General features: G+C 43.3%; 1 protein-coding gene across 5 annotated transcripts in view; it reads left to right on the forward strand.

Annotated features, from left to right (window-relative positions):
- Positions 1-24436, forward strand: part of LOC133082913 (patatin-like phospholipase domain-containing protein 4) — a 72953-nt gene that overhangs the window by 369 nt on the left and 48148 nt on the right. For 2 of the 5 annotated variants that reach the window (XM_061179600.1, XM_061179597.1), the window contains exons 1-5: positions 26-88; positions 1249-1433; positions 6194-6288; positions 6945-7080; positions 23331-23396. In XM_061179600.1, the coding sequence (XP_061035583.1) occupies positions 55-88; positions 1249-1433; positions 6194-6288; positions 6945-7080; positions 23331-23396 (516 nt within the window). In that variant the 5' untranslated portion in view covers positions 26-54. Of the gene's footprint in view, positions 1-25; positions 89-1248; positions 1434-6193; positions 6289-6944; positions 7081-23330; positions 23397-24436 lie in introns of those variants that run through there. The other 3 variants (XM_061179598.1, XM_061179599.1, XM_061179601.1) reach the window with 3 other exon arrangements.

The raw sequence follows: 24436 nt of genomic DNA on the forward strand, positions 1-24436 counted from the left end.
ACGGGCCTGCCCCGCCTTCCGGTTAAGGGACGGGGGGCTGCTGCGGGGGGGACGATGTTCTACACGGAAGTGCCTCAGGCCTGTGTTGGTAGGGCGGAGCGCGGGGTGGGCGGGGGGCAGGTTCCGGCCCCCCGGAGGTGGCTCCCGGGCGAGCGGGTCCGCGTAGGCATCCCTGGGGGTGTTGCAGCAGCGACCCTCGTCCCGCCACCCCCAGACCACAGGATGGGGGGGACACTGGGCCTGCGCACGCTGGGTCGGCCCCCCTGGAGACCCATCCCCTTCTCCCCTTTCCAATCTGAAGAAATTAAACCCAAACCGGGGCTCGGCTGCAGCGATTGAGCCTCCTTTCGCACAGGGCCTGGTTCCGCGCATCAGAAGGAGGGTTTTCGGTTCCTAAATTACAGGCCGGGGCCAAGTGCCCAATCTGAAGGTCCCGGGACCCCCGAGAAACCCGTGAGGGCATCCAGGAGGAGCAGTTTTGGCGGGGGTGGGGGGGGCACTGTTTTATACACGTGGTGAAATCGTTCCCCCTGAAGTTTCGTGAAATATAGTTTCATTGTTAGATTTGTTGCAAGTATCAGGTGATGCAGATGTCCTTTCTTTGAGCCTCCAGTTGCCCTCGCCAGTCATGACCTCAGTTTGTCTTGAGAAACTTGGCTATGAAATACACAGCATTGTTGAATCATTGAGTATTGCATTATTGAATAATTGAGAGCATCAGGTTAAAAAAACAAAACAACAGCAACAAAAAACGGATGCTCAGGATGGAAACGGTGGGGAGCCAAGACATCTGTTTTAAATTCACTGATGCACTCGCAAAGAGCAAATGTGTCTTTCATTTGAAGTTTGCTAACGTCTCTAAGGATTTTACCAGTAGCCCACACCCCCAAAAGTATCAAAAGGTCAAGAAAAAAGGACCAAATGCCTTGCCAATTGGAATTTAACCATTTGGTTTTTGCCAAGTAATTAAAAAGTAGGTTGCATAGTCTATGTACTGAACAAATATAGACTGTTGTAATTTTTTTTTAATTAATATGATTGTAGTGGGTCAAGGTGAGAGAGGGAAAAGTTTCCTTGAAAGATTTGGGTGTTTAATTAGACTTTAATTGAAAAGATTATGCTTAGAACAGAGAATTCTGTATATAAAAGAAAGCCTTGGAATGATGACTAGCATACGAGTACACAGCATGTGGAACAAACTATACCAACTTACGGGCATTTTTGGGTTTTGTATCACCAATTTCACAGCTAGAATGAAGCACATCAACTTGTCGTTTGCAGCGTGTGGGTTTCTGGGCATTTACCACTTGGGGGCAGCATCCGCACTTTGCAAACACGGCAAAAAGCTCCTGAAGAGTGTCAAGGCCTTTGCCGGGGCTTCTGCAGGATCCTTGGTTGCATCTGTCCTGCTAACAGCGCCACAAAAAATAGAGGTAATTAAGTAGTAACTAGGCTGTGTTTCTCATCCAGAAATTACGCCCAAACAACGAAGATGATTGTTAACTATATACTTAAGTTAACTGCAGAGAAATAATCCTTTGCCTGGGAAACAGAAAAGGTTGACTTCTTTTAAAATTTAATCATTCGGGATCTCTGCTCTCCATTTGGAAAAGATTATTTTGGGTGACAACAAGACAAGGAAATAAAATGCCTTCTTTTACTCTTGAGTGTTTATTTAGTCTTAAGATTCCAGCTTTGTTTCTTTCAAACAAAGGATATTTCTCCATTAACTGATCATGAGAAGAGCACAGAGCCTGTTCTCAAGGCCTTGAACATGTGGCTGATAAGTCTTTGCTTGCTCCTATTTACAGACAGGCATATAAACTAAAATGTTGGCCTGTAATCTTTTTTTTTTTAATTTTTATTTAATTGTTGCTGCACGCGGGTTTTCTCTAGTTGCAGCGAGCGGGGGCTACTCTTTGTTGCGGTGCACGGGCTTTTTATTGCTGTGGCTTCTCTTGTTGCGGAGCACAGGCTCTAGGCACGCCGGCTTCAGTAGTTGCAGCACGTGGGATCAGTAGTTGTGGCGCACGGACTTAGTTGCTCCGCGGCATGTGGGATCTTCCCGGACCAGGGCTCAAACCCGTGTCCCCTGCATTGGCAGGCGGATTCTCAACCACTGCGCCACCGGGGAAGTACCTGTAATCTCTTTTAAGAGGAATGATATTGGAATTTAATTTGTTTTTCATTCCCACAGTAAGAAGAAGCCCTGAATTCCAAGCAGTTTATCTAGAAGTAATAAAAATAAGCATTAAGTATTTCATTTAATGTAATCTATGTTTTTAAAGTCTGTTTTCTGCTTCTAGACAGCCATCATGCATTCTCTGCGAGAACTGGCTTCTGCAGGTGGAGAATATTCTATTTGTTAAGTACTTACATTCTCTAGCAGCTTGGAATAGTAATCAAATAATGATTAACACTTCCATGCCCAAGGATGAATTTGTCACATTTAAATGTTGAAATCCACAACATTTTAAACATCAGAAATCTTGTTTTCAAATCTCTGACGAGCTGCTTATGGAAGAGAAACTGGACTTGAGACCAGTTATTCAGAAATCCACTGCTCTTTTCTTCCAGTCTTTATATACTAGAAAAGTGATGGAAAATTTTCGAGATTGTACAGGATGAGAACCTGAAGTCAGGGAAAGTATGCATGAAGTGTGCAAACTCCCCCCAAAGTGGCAGACTCATGTGCTTTGAATTGCAAGCTCGTCCCTCTCAGCTCTTTATTTCCTTTCTGAAGCAGGGGGCTACTAAGGGGTTGTTTACTCCTGTTCAGTGCAGTCTTTCCTTTAGCTGGGAGCAAATCCCGAGCTTTGGAGTTGGGTAGATTTGGTTTCGAATCCTCAGCAGATTTTGAAATACATTAAGTGTGATTTAGAATTAGACTGATTTGGAAATACTGTGATCATATAGCCCCTTCATTGAAATTCTGTGTTCAGACATTGAATCCTTTACCTGAATTTGAGACTTTTGATATCAGTCCGATTACCTGTTCTTACTTACATTTTCGATAAATTGGAGATCCAGTCGAATTGTCTCATTGTGTTGGTCAGACCTTAGGGGTAACTCTTTATCGGGCGCTCACGTTGGCAGGTGGAAAATGATTCTCTGGATTCGCCTAGGGCATCCTCGTTTCTCCTTTCTCAAAATCAGTTTTCAGCCGTTTGCCTTGAGGTCACTTTCTTTTCTCTTGAGCATTTGAAATCTACCCCTTGAAGGATGGCTTTGAGCTTTCTTAGGAAACTATCTTCTACTTACTCAAGTCCCTGTTAGCTCAGTTCTCCCTGTTGGTATCTAAGTTCTTCGAGCTTCGTGGTGTTGTGACAGAGACGTGAGTAATGAATCTGGTTCCGAGCTGGTGCATGTATAATTAAGAGCACCACCTGACGCTGGTGTACTTTAGGTGGCAGGCAGGTTTAGACTTTGATATGTTACAAGCTCAGCGCAGCCAGCCTTTCCTCAGCCCTCAGGATTTGCCAGGCATGGCGTTAGACACAGCGGGGAGCTAACTCAAAGAGAAGTGCATTCCTTAATAGGTTTCCAGTCTGGTCAGGGGCCGTGTGTGTGTGTGTGTGTGTGTGTGTGTGTGTAACCAAAAATAATACAAGAAAATAAGCTGGGTGTGCAGCGTGGCTTAGTAGAAAGAGCACACATTGGGGGGCCACCCCCACTTCTCACCTAGAAGTCTACAGCAGCTTCTTGACAGGCAGGCCTGCGTCTGCTCCAGCTGCCTGCAAGCCACCTACCTAAGCATTCAGAGCGATCTCACCCAAACACACATCTGAACCTCTCATCCTGTGACCTCCCCCCTCCCACCCCCAGGATCCCTGTTGACTCAGGATGGGGTGCAGATTTCTTTTTTTTTTTTTTACTTTTTATTTTATATTGGAGTATAGTTAATTAACAATGTTGTGATAGTTTCAGGTGTACAGCAAAGTGACTCAGTTATACATATACATGTATCTATTCTTTTTAAAATGCTTTTCCCATTTCGGTTGTTACATAATATTGAACCGAGCTGCCTGTGCTATACAGTAGGTCCTTGTTGGTTATGCACTTTAAATATAGTAGTGTGTACATGTCAATCCCAAACTCCCAATTTATCGCTCCCCCCATCCTTCCCCCCGGTAACCATAATTTCATTCTCTAAGTCTGTGAGTCTGTTTCTGTTTTGTAAATAAGTTCATATGTATCATTTCTTTTTAGATTCCTCATATAAGTGATATTATATGATATTTGTCTTTCTCTGTCTGACTTACTTCACTCAGTATGACAATCTCTAGGTCTATCCATGTTGCTGCAGATGGCATTATTTCATTCTTTTTAATGGCTGAGTAATATTCCATTGTATATATGTGCCACATCTTCTTTATCTATTCATCTGTCGATGGACATTAGGCTGTTCCCATGTCCTGGCTGTTGTAAATAGTGCTGCTATGAACATAGGGGTGCATGTATCTTTTCAAAGTATGGTTTTGTCTGGTATATTCCCAGGAATGGGATTGCAGGATCATATGATAGCTCTATTTTTAGTTTTTTAAGGAAATTCCATACTGTTCTCCATAGTGGCTGAGATTTACATTCCCACCAACCGTGTAGGAGGGTTCCCTTCTCTCCTGGGGTGCAGATTTCTTAGTAGGACTCCCAGGGCCACGTGGACCTCAGCCCTCTCGTGGCTCACTGAGGTTGCCTTTCTGGTCTCTGCCCCGTCTGGGCCGCTCGCACTCTTCTCACTGCTATCTCTGCCTGTTGCCCTCTGCCACCTCCATCTCCTGCCCAACTCCTGTCTGTATCTTAGGTCTCAGCCTAGCAAAGTGAAGTTGGAGGTTGATGCCCACTGTATGAGCTCCCAGTTGCTGCTGCAACAGATGACAGTAAACATAGCAGCTCTGAACAACGCACGTTTATTTTCTAACAGTTCTGGAGGTCAGACGTCTGACAAGGTCTCACTGTCTAAAATCAAAGTGTCCGCAGGGCCACGCTCCCTCTGGAGGCTCCAGAGGACAGTGTGTGCCCTGGCCTTTTCCAGGTGCTAGAGGCGTCCTGCGTTCCCTGACCCTGGCTCCTTCCTCGATCTGTAAAGTCATAAGCATAGCATCTTCACATCTCGCCAACTCTGACCCTCCTGCCTGCCCCTCTCCCTTACAAGGACCCTTGTGATTATACTGGGCTCACTGAGATAATCCAGGAGCATCTCCTGATCTCGCACCCCTTAGCTTAATTGCATCTGGAAAGTCCCTTTTACTGTGTAAGGTACCAATTCTCAGGTTCCGGGGACTACCCTAACCTTTGGGGGGAAGGAGGGGACATGAATCTGCCCCATACACGGATGCTCTCCTGGCACCCTGCCATCTCCTCACCGAGGGACTCCTGAGTCTCAGGAAGGCAGGGGCTCTGTGTATCTCATGCTCAGCCGTTGAATCCCAGTTCCTAGCCCAACGCCTGGTGCCCAGTAGGTTGTTGAATGGAGGAACTAATAAATGAAAGACAGACCTGGGTTTAAATCCTGGCGCTGACACTCAGTTTTGATGACGCAGTGGGAAAGATACTTAACCCTCCAAACATCAGTTTTCTTACCCGTCTAGTGTGGTGATTATACCCACCTTGCACTGTTATATGAAGATGAGGCAACAGAGGCCACACCAGTGGCTCCCAGCACTGGCTGCCTGTTAGCCCCGACCGGGGGGACTCTTATGAAAGACCAGGGCCCCAGCCTAATCTCCAAGGACTCTGATCCGGTAGAGTCATCGCAAATCCTTCCTCGGTTGGTGGTGGTGGTGTGAATTGTCAGCACTGTTGTAGAGCTGCAATCTGAACGTTTCCGAGGCCACAGGATTGGGGTGGGTGAGGAGGTTAATTATGTTGGAGACGCCTGTAGAGAAATGTGCTCAGTTAACGTTAGAACGCTGCCTTCAAGGATTTTCCACAGGTGGGCAACGCCATGTGAGGTTGTTTAAAAAGAAAAAAAAAAAAAAAAAAGATTGCAATTGGCAGAACATACAGCTTGCCTGGGGACCAGGAATGGTGGGTGAGGACCAGGCCTCGTGGGGATCCGTGCCTGTGAAGCATCCGACATCGGGGATTGGCTTTATGCGGTCCAGGTGCCTTGTGTGATAGGCACAGGGTTCTGGAACCAGAGTGATAATGTTTTTGACAAAACATAGGCTCACCTATTAATTTTCTTTTTCAGGAATGTAACGAGTTTACCTACAGTTTTGCCGAAGAAATCCGAAGGCAGACTTTCGGGGCAGTGACACCCGGCTATGATTTCATGGCCCGCTTGAGGTACATATAGAGTGCATTTCCCCCTCAAAGCCTGTGAAGACAGAGGATGCTGTGGATACACTGTAGCAAGCTCAGTCAGCATTCTCTCTCCTGAAACACTTACAGGGCGGTCAGTAATTAAAGGGGACTCATGCAGTGCGTGGCCAAGCCACTCAAGATGGCTGTTCTCTTGCTCTCTGTACATCCCCTGCTCGACCAGTCCTTGCTTCGTCTGCACCCTACTCGCACAAACGTGCTTGCCTCCTGCCCCAGCTCGTGACTGTCCTAATCCTTGCGCCAGAGCGGCTCCACCTGGTAGTTTATTAAAGGGAGACATCTGCCCTCCACGATGGGTGTTAACCTGACGGGCTGTGAGCTGCTAGTTTCTGTGGTAACAGATGAGCCCACCTGACATCAATTCCCCATATAAATGGTGGCCTCCTTCGCCCCTGGGTAGCGAAGATGGCTGTTTTGTCCTGTCTGCCGCCTGCCGAACATGATGGGGTGTCTCTCCAGGACTCTTTTGCTTTGGACATGTAAGATCCCACATCCAGTAAGCCATAGGTGTCGCTGTCACTGTCTCCGGGCTCTTTCTCGGGTCTCCGGTCTGGGCAGCTGCAAGGCTTGCAGGCCAGTGGGGGCGCGGCCGGATACGCGGGTCCCTTTTTCTTCTTCAGGAGCGGAGTGGAGGCGATTCTCCCTCCCAACGCGCACGAGCTGGCTCACGACCGCCTGCACGTCTCCATCACCAACACCGAGACCAGAGAAAACTACTTAGTCTCCAGTTTTCCCTCCCGGGAGGACCTCATTAAGGTAACACGGCCGCATTCCTTGTTGGAGGAAATGAGCAAGTGCCGATATACATACTTCCACAAACAGCGAGCGCGCCCGCGTTCTTTAGATCCAGCATTGCATACCACGCCTGATAGATGGTACATGCCCCATAAATCATGCGTCTGACGGATGCATCCGCCAGTATCCCTCCGAGGCCACCTCATGGCAGGCGGCTCCCAGAGGCCTCCGGAGTAGCTCAGTGTTTTTTTTCTCGTGATGTTCTGTGTGCTCACGTTTATCCTGGGATTAAACTTGAGTAGCAAGAACCATTCCTTACATTGATGTAGATAATACTTCTGCAGTTTGTGTAAGACTTTGTCTCAGTACTACCGTATGCAGTCCTTCCACAGTCCTGTAAATCAGGCAGGACAGGTGAGATTACTGTCCTTTTGTCGCTTTTTTAACAGAAGAAATGGGTGGAAAGATTTTGCGTGACACACCCCAGGGTGTACTGATTGCCAGTGGGAATCCAGGTCTCTTACCTTTTCACGCTAATGTTCCCTTTCCTTTCTTCCATTTTGCGTTGATGCCTTTCTATCCAAACACACGTGAAAGTTGGTTGGGAAATCATTGTCTCTGGGAAATAGTTCAGCTGATTTGCAAATAACAGTGCATTGCTAAGGTAATGCATTAGATATGTTAAATTGGAAAGGGTGCACTTCTCTTAGAAAAGCCAGGCTGTTTTCTTCTTTTTCCTCTTGTGGGAATCGTAGCAAGCTTCAGGTGGTACAGAGAATGCGTGTTTGGATACAGCAGCAGGCGATGGATTGAGAGCGCTACAAGTTCCACCTGAATTAGATGATAAATGCATTGATTTTTACTATCAAAACCCACTGTTCGAATTTTATGTTTGAATGATATGATTTGAAATACCTAATGAAATGTTGAGCTGACAAGTAAAACTACTTTGTGACTTAAGAGATTAGAATATTTTCACTCCCGTCTCTCACTTATACATTAATAGTCATTCCATCTTAGAAAAATATTTTTCTATAATATTATTATACTCTTGTGTAGACTTAAAAAATAGAAAGGGAGAAGCTGATAATCCGTGCCTGAATTGTCACAAATTGTCAATGCCGATGCAGATACATCAGGCTTGCAGTGGTTAGAATACCTCTTCTTGTTGGTACGAGAACAAGGTTGGGAGCAAAAGACTATCATCCTATCATGAAACAAGAGGGGAATTCTACCCACAGTTACTACCTTCTCCTTGAGTCTGTCCGTGGCTACTGTATCTACAGTGGCCGAGCCCCTGATGTTTCCTATATCCCGCCCTGATTTACTTACCACTGTTTGCATATGTATTTTACTGCTCTGTTTACTTAGTTTTTGTCTGTCTTCCTTCACGAGAGTGTAAGCTCGGGGTGGGGGGGTAGGAGGGTCCAGGGACTGCTGTTCTGTCCACTTCTGTATTCCCAGCGCCTGGCACAGTGTCATCTCCATCAACCTGTGCTCCACGAGTGAATGGGAATGAATAAATCAATGAACTAAGATGGCATCTATTAAAAGAATGAAGAAGCTGGATCCTTCATGTTCAATGACCTGGACAAAACGTAACTCAGCTCATTAGTGGCCCAGCTGGGACCAGAGTCCGGGCCTCTGACATTCTGCTTGGTAGCCGTGCCCCCCTCCCCCAACGCTGGATAAAATCACCCTCTTAATTCCTTGCACGTGGGAGTGTCGTGAGCTGAATAACATCCCCCAAAGATGTCCACGCTGTAACCCCCAGCACCTGTGAATACGGTGTCTCACATGGCAAAAGGGATTGTATAGATGGGGTGAAGGTGAGGGTCTTGATGGGGAGGTGATCCTGGGTTATCTGGGCCGACCCAAACTAATTTAATCACACGCGTCCTTAAAAATGGAGACGTTTGCTGGTTCTGAGATGCAGGAGCCTTTGTATGAGGAGGGCACTACGGATGCTCCCCTCGACAGCCAGTGAGGCAGAGGGACCTCAGTCCTACAGCCGATGGAACTGAATGCTACCAGTATCTGAATGAGCAGGAAACCAAGTCTCACCTCGAGCCCGCAGGAAGGAATGCAGCCCTGCCAACACCTGGATTTTTTTGCCCAGGTGGATCCGGCCCGTGCTGGATCCTGACCTCCAGACCCTAGGATCATACATTTATTTGTGTTGTTTTAGCCTTTCAATTTGTGGTAACTTGTTATAGCAGCCATAGCAAACTACTGCAGTAAGCACACAGGACTTTTTTGATTTGCTTTGTTTTGGATAATAACTACTCAGAGAACTGGTGTAATTACTTGAGTTCATTGAACAGAAGAGAACTAGTTGGCACAAATGTGTAATACCTTGTAAGGAGAATAATTGAATAATTAACATGTATCCTAGGTTATACGAGAAGCATTTTAAATGTTTAGTAGAATGCTCTAACCTTTTGCAGAAACTCAAAGAAAGGAAGGATAGATGGTTCCTTGACAGCAGATGGTGGCTATAAAAATGTATGAAATGTATGCCTGGAATACTCATGAGCATGTAGTTCAGAAAGTAAGACTGGTGAAGACTGCAGGAGGGAGGGAGAAGAATATGAAGGGAAAATAAAATATCTCTCCCTCCCCCCAACACACACACACGCTGGGCAGTGACATGCTGTGTTCTGATGAAAGAGGCCAGTGGGAGACCGCTGTCTGGGGTGGTGGTTCTGACCGCCTCATTCAGTGTCGGGGGAGAGAAGAAAGGCGTCGGCCACTCCCCCACTTCCTTAGCTGGAGACCGGAGGGCGCTGAGTTCCAGAAGCCAAGAAGAGAAGCAGCCCACAGTTTGTAACTGGCGTCTCCTGGGAGCTTTGCCTGCCTGGCTCTGATCCCTCAGCCTTGGGTTTGATGTCTATGATCTGGGAAGTCTGTAGGTGACAGACGGAGATTAAGATTGAAACCAGAGGTAGAGCATGTCAAGGATCAATTGTTAGCCAGGACAGGAATGTGGGAGAGTACTAAATATTGGTGATTTTTAATCAATGCCTCGTTTATTCTCTTAATTACTAGATTTTTTTTTTCTTTTTACTGCCAAGCTCTTCATTATCCACAAGCCGACTGCTGCCTTTTATTACACATAGGCTGTCTGTGTACCTGAAAATCCAACTAGAAACCTGTACCTCAAAGTGTGTGTGTGGGTGTCCGTGTGTCTGTGTCTTGTTACACTGTCTTGGATTATCACTTGTTTTTTTTTTTTTTTTAACATCTTTATTGGAGTATAATTGCTTTACAATTGTGTGTTAGTTTCTGCTTTATAACAAAGAGAATCAGTTATACATATACATATGTTCCCATATCTCTTCCCTCTTGCGTCTCCCTCCCTCCCACCCTCCCTATCCCACCCCTCTAGGTGGTCACAAAGCACCGAGCTGATCTCCCTGTGCTATGCGGCTGCTTACCACTAGCTATCTATTTTACATTTGGTAGTGTATATATGTCCATGCCAGTCTCTCACCCTGTCATATCTTACCCCTCCCCCTCCCCATATCCTCAAGTCCATTCTCTAGTAGGTCTGTGTCTTTATTCCCGACTTGCCACTAGGTTCTTCATGACCTGTTTTTTTTTTTTCCCCCTTAGATTCCATATATATGTGTTAGCATACTGTATTTGTTTTTCTCTTTCTGACTTACTTCACTCTGTATGACAGACTCTAACTCCATCCACCTCACTACAAATACCTCCATTTCGTTTCTTTTTATGGCTGAGTAATATTCCATTGTATATATGTGCCACATCTTCTTTATCCATTCATCCGATGATGGACACTTAGGTTGCTTCCATGTCCTGGCTATTGTAAATAGAGCTGCAATGAACATTTTGGTACATGACTCTTTTTGAATTATGGTTTTCTCAGGGTATATGCCCAGTAGTGGGATTGCTGGGTCGTATGGTAGTTCTATTTTTAGTTTTTTAAGGAACCTCCATAGTGTTCTCCATACTGGCTGTATCAATTTACATTCCCACCAACAGTGCAAGAGTGTTCCCTTTTCTCCACACCCTCTCCAGCATTTATTGTTTGTAGATTTTTTGATGATGGCCATTCTGACCAGTGTGAGATGATATCTCATTGTAGTTTTGATTTGCATTTCTCTAATTATTAATGATGTTGAGCATTCTTTCATGTGTCTGTTGGCAATCTGTATATCTTCTTTGGAGAAATGTCTATTTAGGTCTTCTGCCCATTTTTGGATTGGGTTGTTTGTTTTTTTGTTATTGAGCTGCATGAGCTGCTTGTAAATCTTGGAGATGAATCCTTTGTCAGTTGCTTCATTTGCAAATATTTTCTCCCATTCTGAGGGTTGTCTTTTGGTCTTGTTTATGGTTTCCTTTGCTGTGCAAAAGCTTTTAAGTTTCATTAGGTCTCGTTTGTTTATTTGTGTTTTTATTTCCATTTCTCTAGGAGTTGGGTCAAAAAGGATCTTGCTGTGATTTATGTCATACAGTGTTCTGCCTATGTTTTCCTCTACGAGTTTGATAGTGTCTGGCCTTACATTTAGGTCTTTAATCCATTTTGAGTTTATTTTTCTGTATGGTGTCAGGGAGTGTTCTAATTTCATACTTTTACATGTAGCTGTCCAGTTTTCCCAGCACCACTTATTGGAGAGGCTGTCTTTTCTCCACTGTATATGCTTGCCTCCTTTATCAAAGATAAGGTGACCATATGTGCGTGGGTTTATCTCTGGGCTTTCTATCCTGTTCCATTGATCTGTGTTTCTGTTTTTGTGCCAGTGCCAAACTGTCTTGATTACTGTAGCTTTGTAATATAGTCTGAAGTCAGGGAGCCTGATTCCTCCAGCTCCATTTTTCGTTCTGAAGATTGCTTTGGCTATTTGGGGTCTTTTGTGTTTCCATACAAATTGTGAAATTTTTTGTTCTAGTTCTGTGAAAAATGCCAGTGGTAGTTTGATAGGGATTGCATTGAATCTGTAGATTGCTTTGGGTAGTAGAGCCATTTTCACAATGTTGATTCTTCCAATCGAAGAACATGGTATATCTCTCCATCTATTTGTATCATCTTTAATTTCTTTCATCAGTGTCTTATAATTTTCTGCATACAGGTCTTTTGTCTCCTTAGGTAGGTTTATTCCTAGATATTTTATTCTTTTTGTTGCAATGGTAAACGGGAGTGTTTTCTTAATTTCACTTTCAGATTTTTCATCATTAGTATATAGGAATGCAAGAGATTTCTGTGCATTAATTTTGTATCCTGCTACTTTACCAAATTCATTGATTAGCTCTAGTAGTTTTCTGGTAGCATCTTTAGGATTCTCTATGTATAGTATCATGTCATCTGCAAACAGTGACAGCTTTACTTCTTTTCCGATTTGGATTCCTTTTATTTCTTTTTCTTCTCTGATTGCTGTGGCTAACACTTCCAAAACTATGTTGAATAATAGTGGTGAGAGTGGGCAACCTTGTCTTGTTCCTGATCTTAGTGGAAATGGTTTTAATTTTTCACCATTGAGGACAATGTTGGCTGTGGGTTTGTCATATATGGCCTTTATTATGTTGAGGAAAGTTCCCTCTATGCCTACTTTTTGCAGGGCTTTTATCATAAATGAGTGTTGAATTTTGTCAAAAGCTTTCTCTGCATCTATTGAGATGATCATATGGTTTTTCTCCTTCAATTTGTTAATATGATGTATCACGTTGATTGATTTGCGTACATTGAAGAATCCTTGCATTCCTGGAATAAACCCCACTTGATCATGGTGTATGATCCTTTTAATGTGCTGTTGGATTCTGTTTGCTAGTATTTTGTTGAGGATTTTTGCATCTATGTTCATCAGTGATATTGGCCTGTAGTTTTCTTTCTTTGTGACATCTTTGTCTGGTTTTGGTATCAGGGTGATGGTGGCCTCATAGAATGAGTTGGGGAGTGTTCCTCCCTCTGCAATATTTTGGAAGAGTTTGAGAAGGATAGGTGTTAGCTCTTCTCTAAATGTTTGATAGAATTCACCTGTGAAGCCATCTGGTCCTGGGCTTTTGTTTGTTGGAAGATTTTTAATCACAGTTTCAATTTCAGTGCTTGTGATTGGTCTGTTCATATTTTCTATTTCTTCCTGGTTCAGTCTCGGCAGGTTGTGCATTTCTAAGAATTTGTCCATTTCTTCCAGGTTGTCCATTTTATTGGCATAGAGTTGCTTGTAGTAATCTCTCATGATCGTTTGTATTTCTGCAGTGTCAGAGTGGTTACTTCTCCTTTTTCATTTCTAATTCTATTGATTTGAGTCTTCTCCCTTTTTCTCTTGATGAGTCTGGCTAATGGTTTATCAATTTTGTTTATCTTCTCAAAGAACCAGCTTTTAGTTTTATTGATCTTTGCTATTGTCTCCTTCATTTCTTTTTCATTTATTTCTGATCTGATCTTTATGATTTCTTTCCTTCTGCTACCTTTGGGGTTTTTTTGTTCTTCTTTCTCTAATTGCTTTAGGTGCAAGGTTAGGTTGTTTATTCGAGATGTTTCCTGTTTCTTGATGTACGCTTGTATTGCTATAAACTTCCCTCTTAGAACTGCTTTTGCTGCATCCCATAGGTTTTGGGTCGTCGTGTCTCCATTGTCATTTGTTTCTAGATATTTTTTGATTTCCCCTTTGATTTCTTCAGTGATCACTTCGTTATTAAGTAGTGTATTGTGTAGCCTCCATGTGTTTGTATTTTTTTACAGATCTTTTCCTGTAATTGATATCTAGTCTCATAGCATTGTGGTCGGAAAAGATACTTGATACGATTTCAATTTTCTTAAATTTACCAAGGCTTGATTTGTGACCCAAGATATGATCTATCCTGGAGAATGTTCCATGAGCACTTGAGAAAAATGTGTATTCTGTTGTTTTTGGGTGGAATGTCCTATAAATATCAATTAAGTCCATCTTGTTTAATGTACCATTTAAAGCTTGTGTTTCCTTATTTATTTTCATTTTGGATGATCTGTCCATTGGTGAAAGTGGGGTGTTAAAGTCCCCTACTATGATTGTGTTACTGTCGATTTCCCCTTTTATGGCTGTTAGTATTTGCCTTATGTATTGAGGTGCTCCTATGTTGGGTGCATAAATATTTACAATTGTTATACCTTCCTCTTGGATCGATCCCTTGATCATTATATAGTGTCCTTCTTTGTCTCTTGTAATAGTCTTTATTTTAAAGTCTATTTTGTCTGATATGAGAATTGCTACTCCATCTTTCTTTTGATTTCCATTTGCATGGAATATCTTTTTCCATCCCCTCACTTTCAGTCTGTATGTGTCCCTAGGTCTGAAGTGGGTCTCTTGTAGACAGCATATATATGGGTCTTGTTTTTGTATCCCTTCAGCCAGTCTGTGTCTTTTGGTGGGAGCATTTAATCCGTTAACATTTAAGGTAATTATCGATATGTATGTTCCTATTCCCATTTTCTTAAATGTTTTGGGTTTGTTACTGTAGGTGTTTTCCTTGTGTTTCTTGCCTAGAGAAGTTCCTTTAGCATTTGTTGTAAAGCTGGTTTGGTGGTGCTGAACTCTCTCAGCTTTTGCTTGTCTGTAAAGGTTTTAATTTCTCCATCAAATCTGAATGAGATCCTTGCTGGGTAGAGTAACCTTGGTTGTAGGTTTTTCTCCTTCATCACTTTAGGTATATCCTGCCACTCCCTTCTGGCTTGCAGTTTCTGCTGAAAGATCAGCTGTTAACCTTACGGGGATTCCCTTGTGTGTTATTTGTTGTTTTTCCCTTGCTGCTTTTAATATGTTTTCTTTATATTTAATTTTTGATAGTTTGATTAATATGTGTCTTGGCGTGTTTCTCCTTGGATTTATCCTGTATGGGACTCTCTGTGCTTCCAGGACTTGATTAACTATTTCCTTTCCCATATTAGGGAAGTTTTCAACTATAATCTCTTCAAATATTTTCTCAGTCCCTTTCTTTTTCTCTTCTTCTTCTGGGACCCCTATAATTCGAATGTTGGTGCGTTTAATGTTGTCCCAGAGGTCTCTGAGACTGTCCTCAGTTCCTTTCATTCTTTTTTCTTTATTCTGCTTTGCAGTAGTTATTTCCACTATTTTATCTTCCAGGTCACTTACCCATTCTTCTGCCTCAGTTATTCTGCTATTGATCCCGTCTAGAGTATTTTTAATTTCATTTATTGTGTTTTTCATCGTTGCTTGGTTCCTCTTTAGTTCTTCTACGTCCTTGTTAAATGTTTCTTGCATTTTGTCTATTCTATTTCCAAGATTTTGGATCATCTTTACTATCATTATTCTGAATTCTTTTTCAGGTAGACTGCCTATTTCCTCTTCATTTGTTAGGTCTGGTGTGTTTTGACCCTGCTCCTTCATCTGCTTTGTGTTTTTCTGTCTTCTCATTTTGCTTATCTTACTGTGTTTGGGGTCTCCTCTTCACAGGCTGCAGGTTCGTAGTTCCCATTGTTTTTGGTATCTGTCCCCCGTGGCTAAGGTTGGTTCAGTGGGTTGTGTAGGCTTCCTGGTGGAGGGGACTAGTGCCTGTGTTCCGGTGGATGAGGCTGGATCTTGTCTTTCTGGTGGGCACGTCCACGTCTGGTGGTGCGTTTTGGGTGTCTGTGGCCTAATTATGATTTTAGGCAGCCTCTCTGCTAATGGATGGGGCTGTGTTCCTGTCTTGCTAGTTGTTTGGCATAGGGTGTCCAGCACTGTAGCTTGCTGGTCGTTGAGTGAAGCTGGGTCTTGATGTTGAGATGGAGATCTCTGAGAGATTTTCACCGTTTGGTATTACTTGGAGCTGGGAGGTCTCTTGTGGACCAGTGTCCTGAAGTTGCCTCTCCCACCTCAGAGGCACAGCCCTGATGCCTGGCTGGAGCACCAAGAGCCTTTCATCCACACAGCTCGGAATAAAAGGGAGAAAAAATAGAGAGAAAGAAAGAGATAAAATAAACTATTATAATAAAAAATAAGAAAAAAAATTCTTAAGAAAAAATTTTTTTTTAATTTTTAAAATAAATTTATTAATTTTTTATAATAAAAAATAAAAAATTATTTAAAAATTTATTAAGAAAAGATTTTTTAATTTTTTAAAATAAAAAATAAGGAAAAAATTATTAAGAAAAAATTTATTAAGAAAAAAAATTTTTTAAGTAAAAAAAAAAAGAAACGGACGGACCGAGCCCTAGGACAAATGGTGAAAGCAAAGCCATGCAGAAAAAATCTCACCCAGAAGCGTACACATATGCACTCACAAAAAAAGGAAAAGGGGAATAATTAATATATCCTGCTCCCAAAGTCCACCTCCTGAATTTGGGATGATTCGTTGTCTATTCAGGTATTCAACAGATGCAGGTACATCAAGTTGTTTGTGGAGCTTTAATCCGCTGCTTCTGAGGCTGCTGGGAGAAATTTCCCTTTCTCTTTGTTCGTACAGCTCCCGGGGTTCAGCTTTGGATTTGGACCCGCCTCTGCGTGTAGGTCGCCTGAGGCCGTCTGTTCTTCGCTCACACCGGACGGGGTTAAAGGAGCAGCTGCTTCGGGGGCTCTGGCTCACTCAGGCCGGGGGGAGGGAGGGGTAGGGTTGTGGGGCGAGCCTGCGGCGGCAGAGGCCAGCGTGGCGTTGCACCAGCCTGAGGCGCGCTGTGCGTTCTCCCCGGGAAGTTGTCCCTGGATCACGGGAGCCTGGCAGTGGCGGGCTGCACAGGCTCCCGGGAGGGGCGGTGTGGATAGTGACCTGTGCTCGCACACAGGCTTCTTGGTGGCGGCAGCAGCAGTTTTAGCATCTCATGCCCATCTCTGGGGTCCGCGCTGATAGCCGCGGCTCGCGTCCGTCTCTGGAGCTCGTTTAGGCGGCGCTCTGAATCCCCTCTCCTTGCGCACTACGAAACAGAGAGGCAAGAAAAAGTCTCTTGCCTCTTCGGCAGCTGCAGACTTTTTCCTATCACTTGTTTTTTGTGCATCTCCCAGTGTTCCTATTTAGGTCTGTCATTCCCTGATGGTGTCCTCTGAGGCTAATTATGTTTGAGCCTCAGTTTTCTCAACTGTGAAATGGAAATGAAAGCTAATCGGTGTTACCATGGCGAGTAAAGTGAAAAAATCATGTAAAAGTGTGCGTGAAATAGTCAAGTCCTATAAGCTTGTTAATTACAGTCAATATTTAGTAAATAATGAACAAATAAGATAATAAGCCACACACATCCCTGGTCAGCATCCCTCTGTGAGTCTGTCGTGAAATTTTAAGGTCCCAGCTTTCTTTTTGCAGACTGCGTAGGCTTCACCCTTTCTTAAACATTTTCTTCTTTTACCCCTTATCTTTGTTCATGAGCAGCATGCTCACCTACATCTATAAAATCTCGGGAAATGGATTACGACCAAGTTTTGCTGCCTTTAGGCATCTGATTTTATACCTCTTCAACCATTGACCTGGTGTACATTCACCAATGTGCTTTTGTGTGATGATTCATACTTAAATTATATTAACTTCACTTTTGGTGGCATGAAAAAATTATTCTTTCATCTGATAGTTGCAATGATAGTTGATTATTTTCTGAGAACCTCTTTGGACCAATTATGTGGTCCAAAGACTCATTTTATTTGGGATTGGATTTCCATAGTATTTGGGATCTTATGTCCATGGTGATTTAATTCAGTGCTATGGTCTGAATGTTTGTGTCCCCCCCAAATTCCTGTGTTGAAATCCTAACCCCCAATATGATGGTACTTGGAGGCAGGGGTCTGGGGGAAGTGATTAGGTCATGAGGGTGGAGCCCTCATGAATGAGATTAGTGCCCTTGTAAAAGGGACCCCGGAGAGCTCCCTCACCTCTTCCACCATGTGAGGACATAGAAGTGGGTTCTCAGTAGACACTGAATCTGCCAGCCCCTTGATCTTGGACTTCTGAGATTCCAGAACTGTGAGAAAATAAACTTGTGTCCTTTCTAAGCCACCCAGTCTGTGGTATTTTGTTGTAGAAGCCTGAGCAGACTGAGACAGGAACTTGGCACTGACAGGTGAGGATGCTGCTGTAACAAATACCTAAAAGTGTGGAAGCGGCTTTGGAGCTGAGTTAACGGGCAGGGGCTCAATGAGTTGAGAGGTGCATGTTAGAAAAAGCCTGCGTTGCCGTGGGTGATTCTGGTGACGACACAGAAAGAAAAAAACAAACCGTAGAGAGAGCCTCCATCTTCTTAGAGAGACCTGGATAGTAAAGGCCATACTGATGAGGTCTCAGACGGAAGCGAAGAAATGTTATCAGACAATGGAGGAAAGGTCACCCATGTTATACATTGACCAAGAATAGCAGGATTATGTTCATGTCCTCATGTTCTGGGGATGGTAGAACTTGCAAGTGATGACACTGGATATTTGATGAGGTGATTTCTAAGCAAAGTGTTGAAGGAGCAGCCTGGTTTCTCTTGGCTACTTAGAGTAAAACGCAAGAAGAGAGAAATACTTAAAGATGGAATTGTTCCTCAGAAGCAAAGCAGAACTTAAAGATTTGGAACATTCTCAGCCTATGCATACTGAAGAGAATAAGAGAGCCTGTTCAGGACACAACAGGAAGGGTGTTGCCATCTGGCCAGATAACCTTGTGATAAGGAGGTTCGATGAGTTGGCCGTCTAGACAGAAGCCAGGACCTATATGTAGTCGAAGACCATGGACAAAGGCGATTCAGAGATCATCAGGGCAGCTCCCTTCCACCAGAGGCCCGCGAGTGCCAGGACCCCCTCCAGCACAGGGCACTGCAGAGGCATCCCACTAGGGCAGTGCCCTGCAGAGCCATGGGGGTGGGGCTAAGCCCCACATTGCCCCGTAACCCCATACTGTAGAGCACTGATTCCAGCCCTGGGGAGCGTCGGCCAGGAGGCCCAGGCACAGAGGCAAATACTTGTCATGGGTCCTTAGCAACTCCTTGATTTGTGGGCCCATTTACATATTGTGCCCTGAATGTCCCAATGTGTACATCTTGCACCTCAACTCACTCATTTCAAGCTCCAGATTTTATTCTGGGCTATCCTTCTTCAGAAGGAAACATGCAATCAGGAAATCCAAACATATTTCAATATTAGCCTCCCGCAACGCATACTTAGGGAAGTAAACCCTTTATTTAAAAGAAAGTCGTACGTCACCTCCACAGCTCAGCAGGAATGACTTTGAAATTAACCGTGCCACGGAGGGATAGTGTTCTGGCACTTGTCTGAATTGGTACAGATCATCGAATTTGTGTTTAAAACTGACGCCCCGTGTATGTGCTCTGAGATGGTCTTTTGACATCCATGAATGCTCTTTGACACACATACACCGAGGAAGGCGTTCCTGCAGAATGGTGTCCCTCTTGGGAAGAAGAACCCCGTCTCCATTGCCAGGATGTCCTGAACTTCCTTGCACGCAGCGAGCATGCTCTTACAGCAAGACCTTCTCACGTTCAGCCCTGTGAAGGTGAAGTGAGGACTGAATTTAAGATTGGTCGTTATCTTGAAGACTGGGTAAGATAAATTTGAATCTGTCTTTGAATTTCAACGACACCAGCAGGTTCTGAATACACAGCCAGATTCTCATTAAACTCCACAGTCAACTTTAGGCATAAGTGAAACTGGTTGAGAATTTATTCTCTAAGGAAGCCAGGCCACATAATTTTCTAAACACCCCTTTTCTATAAAATGTAAAATGAAAAGAGCTAGTCTGAACGTGTATTGAATACAAACTCGGCAATGCTTTATACAGTTGCTACAGGAAGTTGCTGACTTATTTTTATCCTTGTGTATTTGGTGAGAAGGAAACAGAAACCAAATCAATGGTTTAACATACATGTAATTCTTAAAGTGCTGGGCTAAGTGACAGGGCAGGAACACTAACTAGGTCCCTGCCTTCTGTGTTGGTGTCCTCAACCAAAACAGTCTGCAGACATGGCTAAATGTCCCCAGGGGGCTCAGACCGCCCCCCGCCCCCACCGCCACAACTTGAGAACCACTGCCCTAGATGTATCGATATTTGTTGGTGAGAAAAATTTCACTGGAACACCAGTGAGGTAAGACAGTAAAAGAGCATGTTTAGGCATAATAGTACATGTTTCATGAACTGTCTCCCACCTTAGAAAATCCTGTTTGCTTGCAGTAAAATGGCAGTAAGCTGACATCGAGTAAGACAAGCCGCTTAGTTCCTAACTATCAAAAGCTAATTTTCCCACTAACCATAGTTTGATATACAAATCACTAGCCCGTATAAACTGTGACAGAACAAATACACTGATTTTGGGGGGAATGACGGGTATTTTCCAGTTCACTGCACTTTTCATATCAGTTCAGAGGATTCTTACTGTTACTATCTGTATAAAAGTAATTGGATAGCATTTTTCATCTAAACAGCTCAAAAAGAGTTCTAAGCATTAACTTGTGAACTTCACATTATAACTTGACACACGGGAGGTAAAAAACCCACATAATTCTGTTTCTAAGGGTAGTGATTTTTTTTCTTTCTTTTTTTTTTGCAGGCCACATGTCTGCTTGTTATAGTGAAGTAAGTCATTACAGTTATAGAGTGTGTTTTGGCCATTTAAAGGCGTCTAAGTACTGTAATTTCCCAATATGTGTGCTATCCACAGATTGTTTCAGTTATCGCTATGGTGCAGTGTTGCATGTTTGCCGAATAACTTCATTAAATAGCAGCATTGTGCTTGCAGAACGTACCTAGGGTCTGTAATTATTTTTTTAAAGGAGTAGCCAACTGATGATAGGGCCAGATTAGTTAGGGTGAAAGCAATGACCGTAACTGTGAACAGCCTTGCTCTGAAAAATGCTCAGCTGCCCAGGTCGGGGCTACCAGGGGGCTGACGAGGTTGGGCCTGAAGAGGCTTGGTTTCTATCCTGTCGGCCCCGCGGATGGATGTGATCTTCCGCACATCACCGGAGGGGATGCTCACTCCTGCTTGGCGTCTTTGTGGAGAGGGTGTGGGTAACGTCATGGGGGCCCACTCTGTCACGCCCCACACCGAAAGCTGAGATTTTGAAATGAATGCCTAAGTGGGGGGCTCGTTTGCATTGACCCTTCTTAGAAGGCTGAGAAATCTTGTGCAAGGGTGTCATCATACCGTGGCTTCATGCTTTGCTCTCGACACGTTACAGTTCTGAATACCTGCATTTTCACTCCACACGCGGCCCAGATGTTGTGTAGCTGATTCTGGCACCCAGCATCAGCCTGGCACAGCAGAGATGTGCAGTAGCACCTGGCATGATCCCTTCCTGTCTCCTGCTAGAGTCCCTTTGTTGTGCTTTGACACCATTGAGTTTGCTTCTACTCCAGTCTGAAGCCCCGCCATGCTTCTCGGGCCAGCTGTCAGGGGCCCATGGCTGAGGCCGCGCTTGCACCCAGGACCGATGCCCTGGCTCTCACGTACACAGCAGCATGGGAGGATGCTGTTTCCCCACTATGGAGGGTCTTCATTCCTACTATGGAGAAGGGGGCGTACCTGCAGGTATCAGTAGCATCAGGCTGTGAAGGAGATGCAGACCCTTTCCCCGTCTGCGGGATCTTTGGTCACGAGGAGCCATCGCATAAGAAAGTCTGTGCCAAGTCCCAGCGGTGTCGCAATACAGTTGTGTCAGGTCGCCGCCCACAGAGGAGTGTCCTATAGAAATCACGTTATGCTGGTGACTGGGCCTCTCATTTACTTGCACTTCAGAATAAATCAGCTATTTTTAAAAAATTTTATTGGAGTATAGTTGCTTTACAATGTTGTGATAGTTTCAGGTGTACAGCAAAGTGAGTCAGCTATACATATATATATATATATATATATGTGTATATATATATATATCCCTCTTTTTAGGATTTTCTTCCCATTTAGGTCACCACAGAGCATTGAGTAGAGTTCCCTGAGCTATACAGTAGGTTCTCATTAGTTATCCATTTTATACATAGTATCAATAGTGTATATATGTCAATCCCAATCTCCCAATTCATCCCATCCCCCCCTTTCCCCCCTTGGTATCCATAGGTTTGTTCTCTATGTCTGTGTCTCTGTTTCTGTTTTGCAGATAAGATCACCTATACCATTTTTCTAGATACCACATATATGTGTTAATATACATTATTTGTTTTTCTCCTTCTGACTTACTTCACTCCGTATGACAGTCTCTAGGTCCATCCACGTCTCTACAAATGACCCCATTTCATTCCTGTTTTATGGCTGAGTAGTATTCCATTGTACATATGTACCACATCTTCTTTATTCATTCCTCTGTTGATGGACATTTAGGTTGCTTCTATGTCCTAGCTCTTGTAAATAGTGCTGCAATGAACACTGGGGTGCATGTGTCTTTTTGAATTATGGTTTTCTCTGGGTATATGCCCAGTAGTGGGATTGATGGGTTTTGAGAGCGGACCTCAAAAATCATACTTACATAGCATTCTTTCTTTGGGGTAAATGCCCTCTGATTTCTAAAGAATTCTAAGTGGATGATGTACAAATCATTTTGGGGACCATAATCCAGTTCTGAATAATATCTACTTGGAAAAAAAATCTCGTGGACTCTTTGACAACAAACAGCCATGGAGTCTTCAATTATCAATTGAAGGATTGGAGCTTAAGTATTCCATATCTAATACTGTATCTTTCCAAATAGAACACTAGCGATTTGAAAACTGCATTGCAGAATAAACTTGTACATGTCAGAAAAGCTCCCAGAGCTCAGCTTCTTCTGTGGGAAGAAATGGTAATATTTAAATGGCAATCTTTTTCGACTTTTTAAATGGAAGATAAAGTATAATTGGCGCCCCTCCCTGCCAGTGTCTCATTACATATCCAGGCCATGTAACTAGCCCATGAAATGTGCTACATTCTGGTGACATAAATGAAAACATCCCCTGAGCTGTAATAACCAGAGGGGTTTGTTTCTCTGGAAGATAAAGTGAAACTTTCAAATAATTCTTACAGTGTAGGATAGAACATCGTAAATAACTTACTTGCAACCTGTACACACCCAGGAATTTAGACTTACCTGGACTTTAATTTTGTAATGACTTGGCTGTCTACAATTAAAGTGCCAGTATTACTCAGGTGAAGTGGATGGAGTTGGAGAACAATGTATTGTGCATATCTCTTTAAGGTCTTTTCCGATATCAGTAAATGTTATCTTCTATTTAAGTGTGTCCCACTGTGCACTTGAAATACATGGAACTTATTTCATTTTTATAGTAAATTTTTGTACGTGTAAACAATTTTAATTTCATAGTAGGTGACACGAACTATATCGTAGGAATGTTAATGCGTCCTTTCACAAGCTGTTTCTTTATCCGTCTAGGTCCTGTTAGCCAGCAGCTTCGTGCCCGTTTACGCAGGACTAAAGCCCGTGGAATACAAAGGGCAGGTAAGATGCTTACGACTGACAAATGATCAGTAAATCCCGTGTTCATACGTTTCCTTTGAAAGATCCAATTTTATTATTATTCTGGTGGCTCCAACTCCATTTGTATGCCTTGTTTCCCCATAGTTTTGTTTCTGTTTAGCAGAAAAAACAAAAAAAAATCAAGTGCAGGTGCTGTGGTGCCCTATCGCCTGCACACCTACACACACACCGATAACCTGACACAGTATCTATTCAACACACACCAGAGTTAAAAGTTGTGTGATGAAACACAGTAGCTATGTAATACATAAACCGGAGATATGCATCTCAGAACCAAATACTGTATCTATTTAACCCACACCAGAGACACGTACTTTGTCATCAAATACACTGTCTCTTTAACACCTACTCAAGATCAGGCACATATTCATGGATGATTAATGCCATTTGTTTTATATATACATGATATGTATGTATTCATTCATAAATGTGTACAGGAAAAGTGTTTAATAACTGTCATTCATTCTTTCACTTTGAAGGCCCAGCAAAGGGCCTGTGCTCAGTGAATGCATGATCTTACAACCAAGGAATTGACTTTTGCAAATCTCTTAGCTAATGTGATTGGGGATCCGTCTGTGTTCTGACCTTGTCAGGCCTTGTGATTTTCTTTCTCTGAGTTTTCCTGGTCATTCCCGCCCTTTTCTGTGCTTCTCATAGGATTCTTGGCCCAAAGCAGTCTGCCCTGGGATGGTTGTCTCAAACGGGCAGATGAGGGGGATGAGGCTGAGTAACTGCATGAGGCCATGTAGATGGAGAGCCTAAGAGTGGGCCATCAGGTCCAACTTGGACTCTGTTTATTACCTATATGCATACAGTGTGTTATTTGCAGCGATGGGCTTACATGCCGTAGGCTAAAACCCTCTTTGTGACCAAGTAGAAACATAATATATATTGAATTTTTTAGCAGCATAAAATAAACATAAGCTCATGGAAACCCAGGTGTTTTTTTATTGTTGTTGTTTTGGGGGTTTTTTTTCCTATTTTGGATACTGCGTCTCAGA

The sequence above is a fragment of the Eubalaena glacialis genome, chromosome Y, assembly GCF_028564815.1.
Source record: "Eubalaena glacialis isolate mEubGla1 chromosome Y, mEubGla1.1.hap2.+ XY, whole genome shotgun sequence".
Lineage (NCBI taxonomy): Eukaryota > Metazoa > Chordata > Mammalia > Artiodactyla > Balaenidae > Eubalaena > Eubalaena glacialis.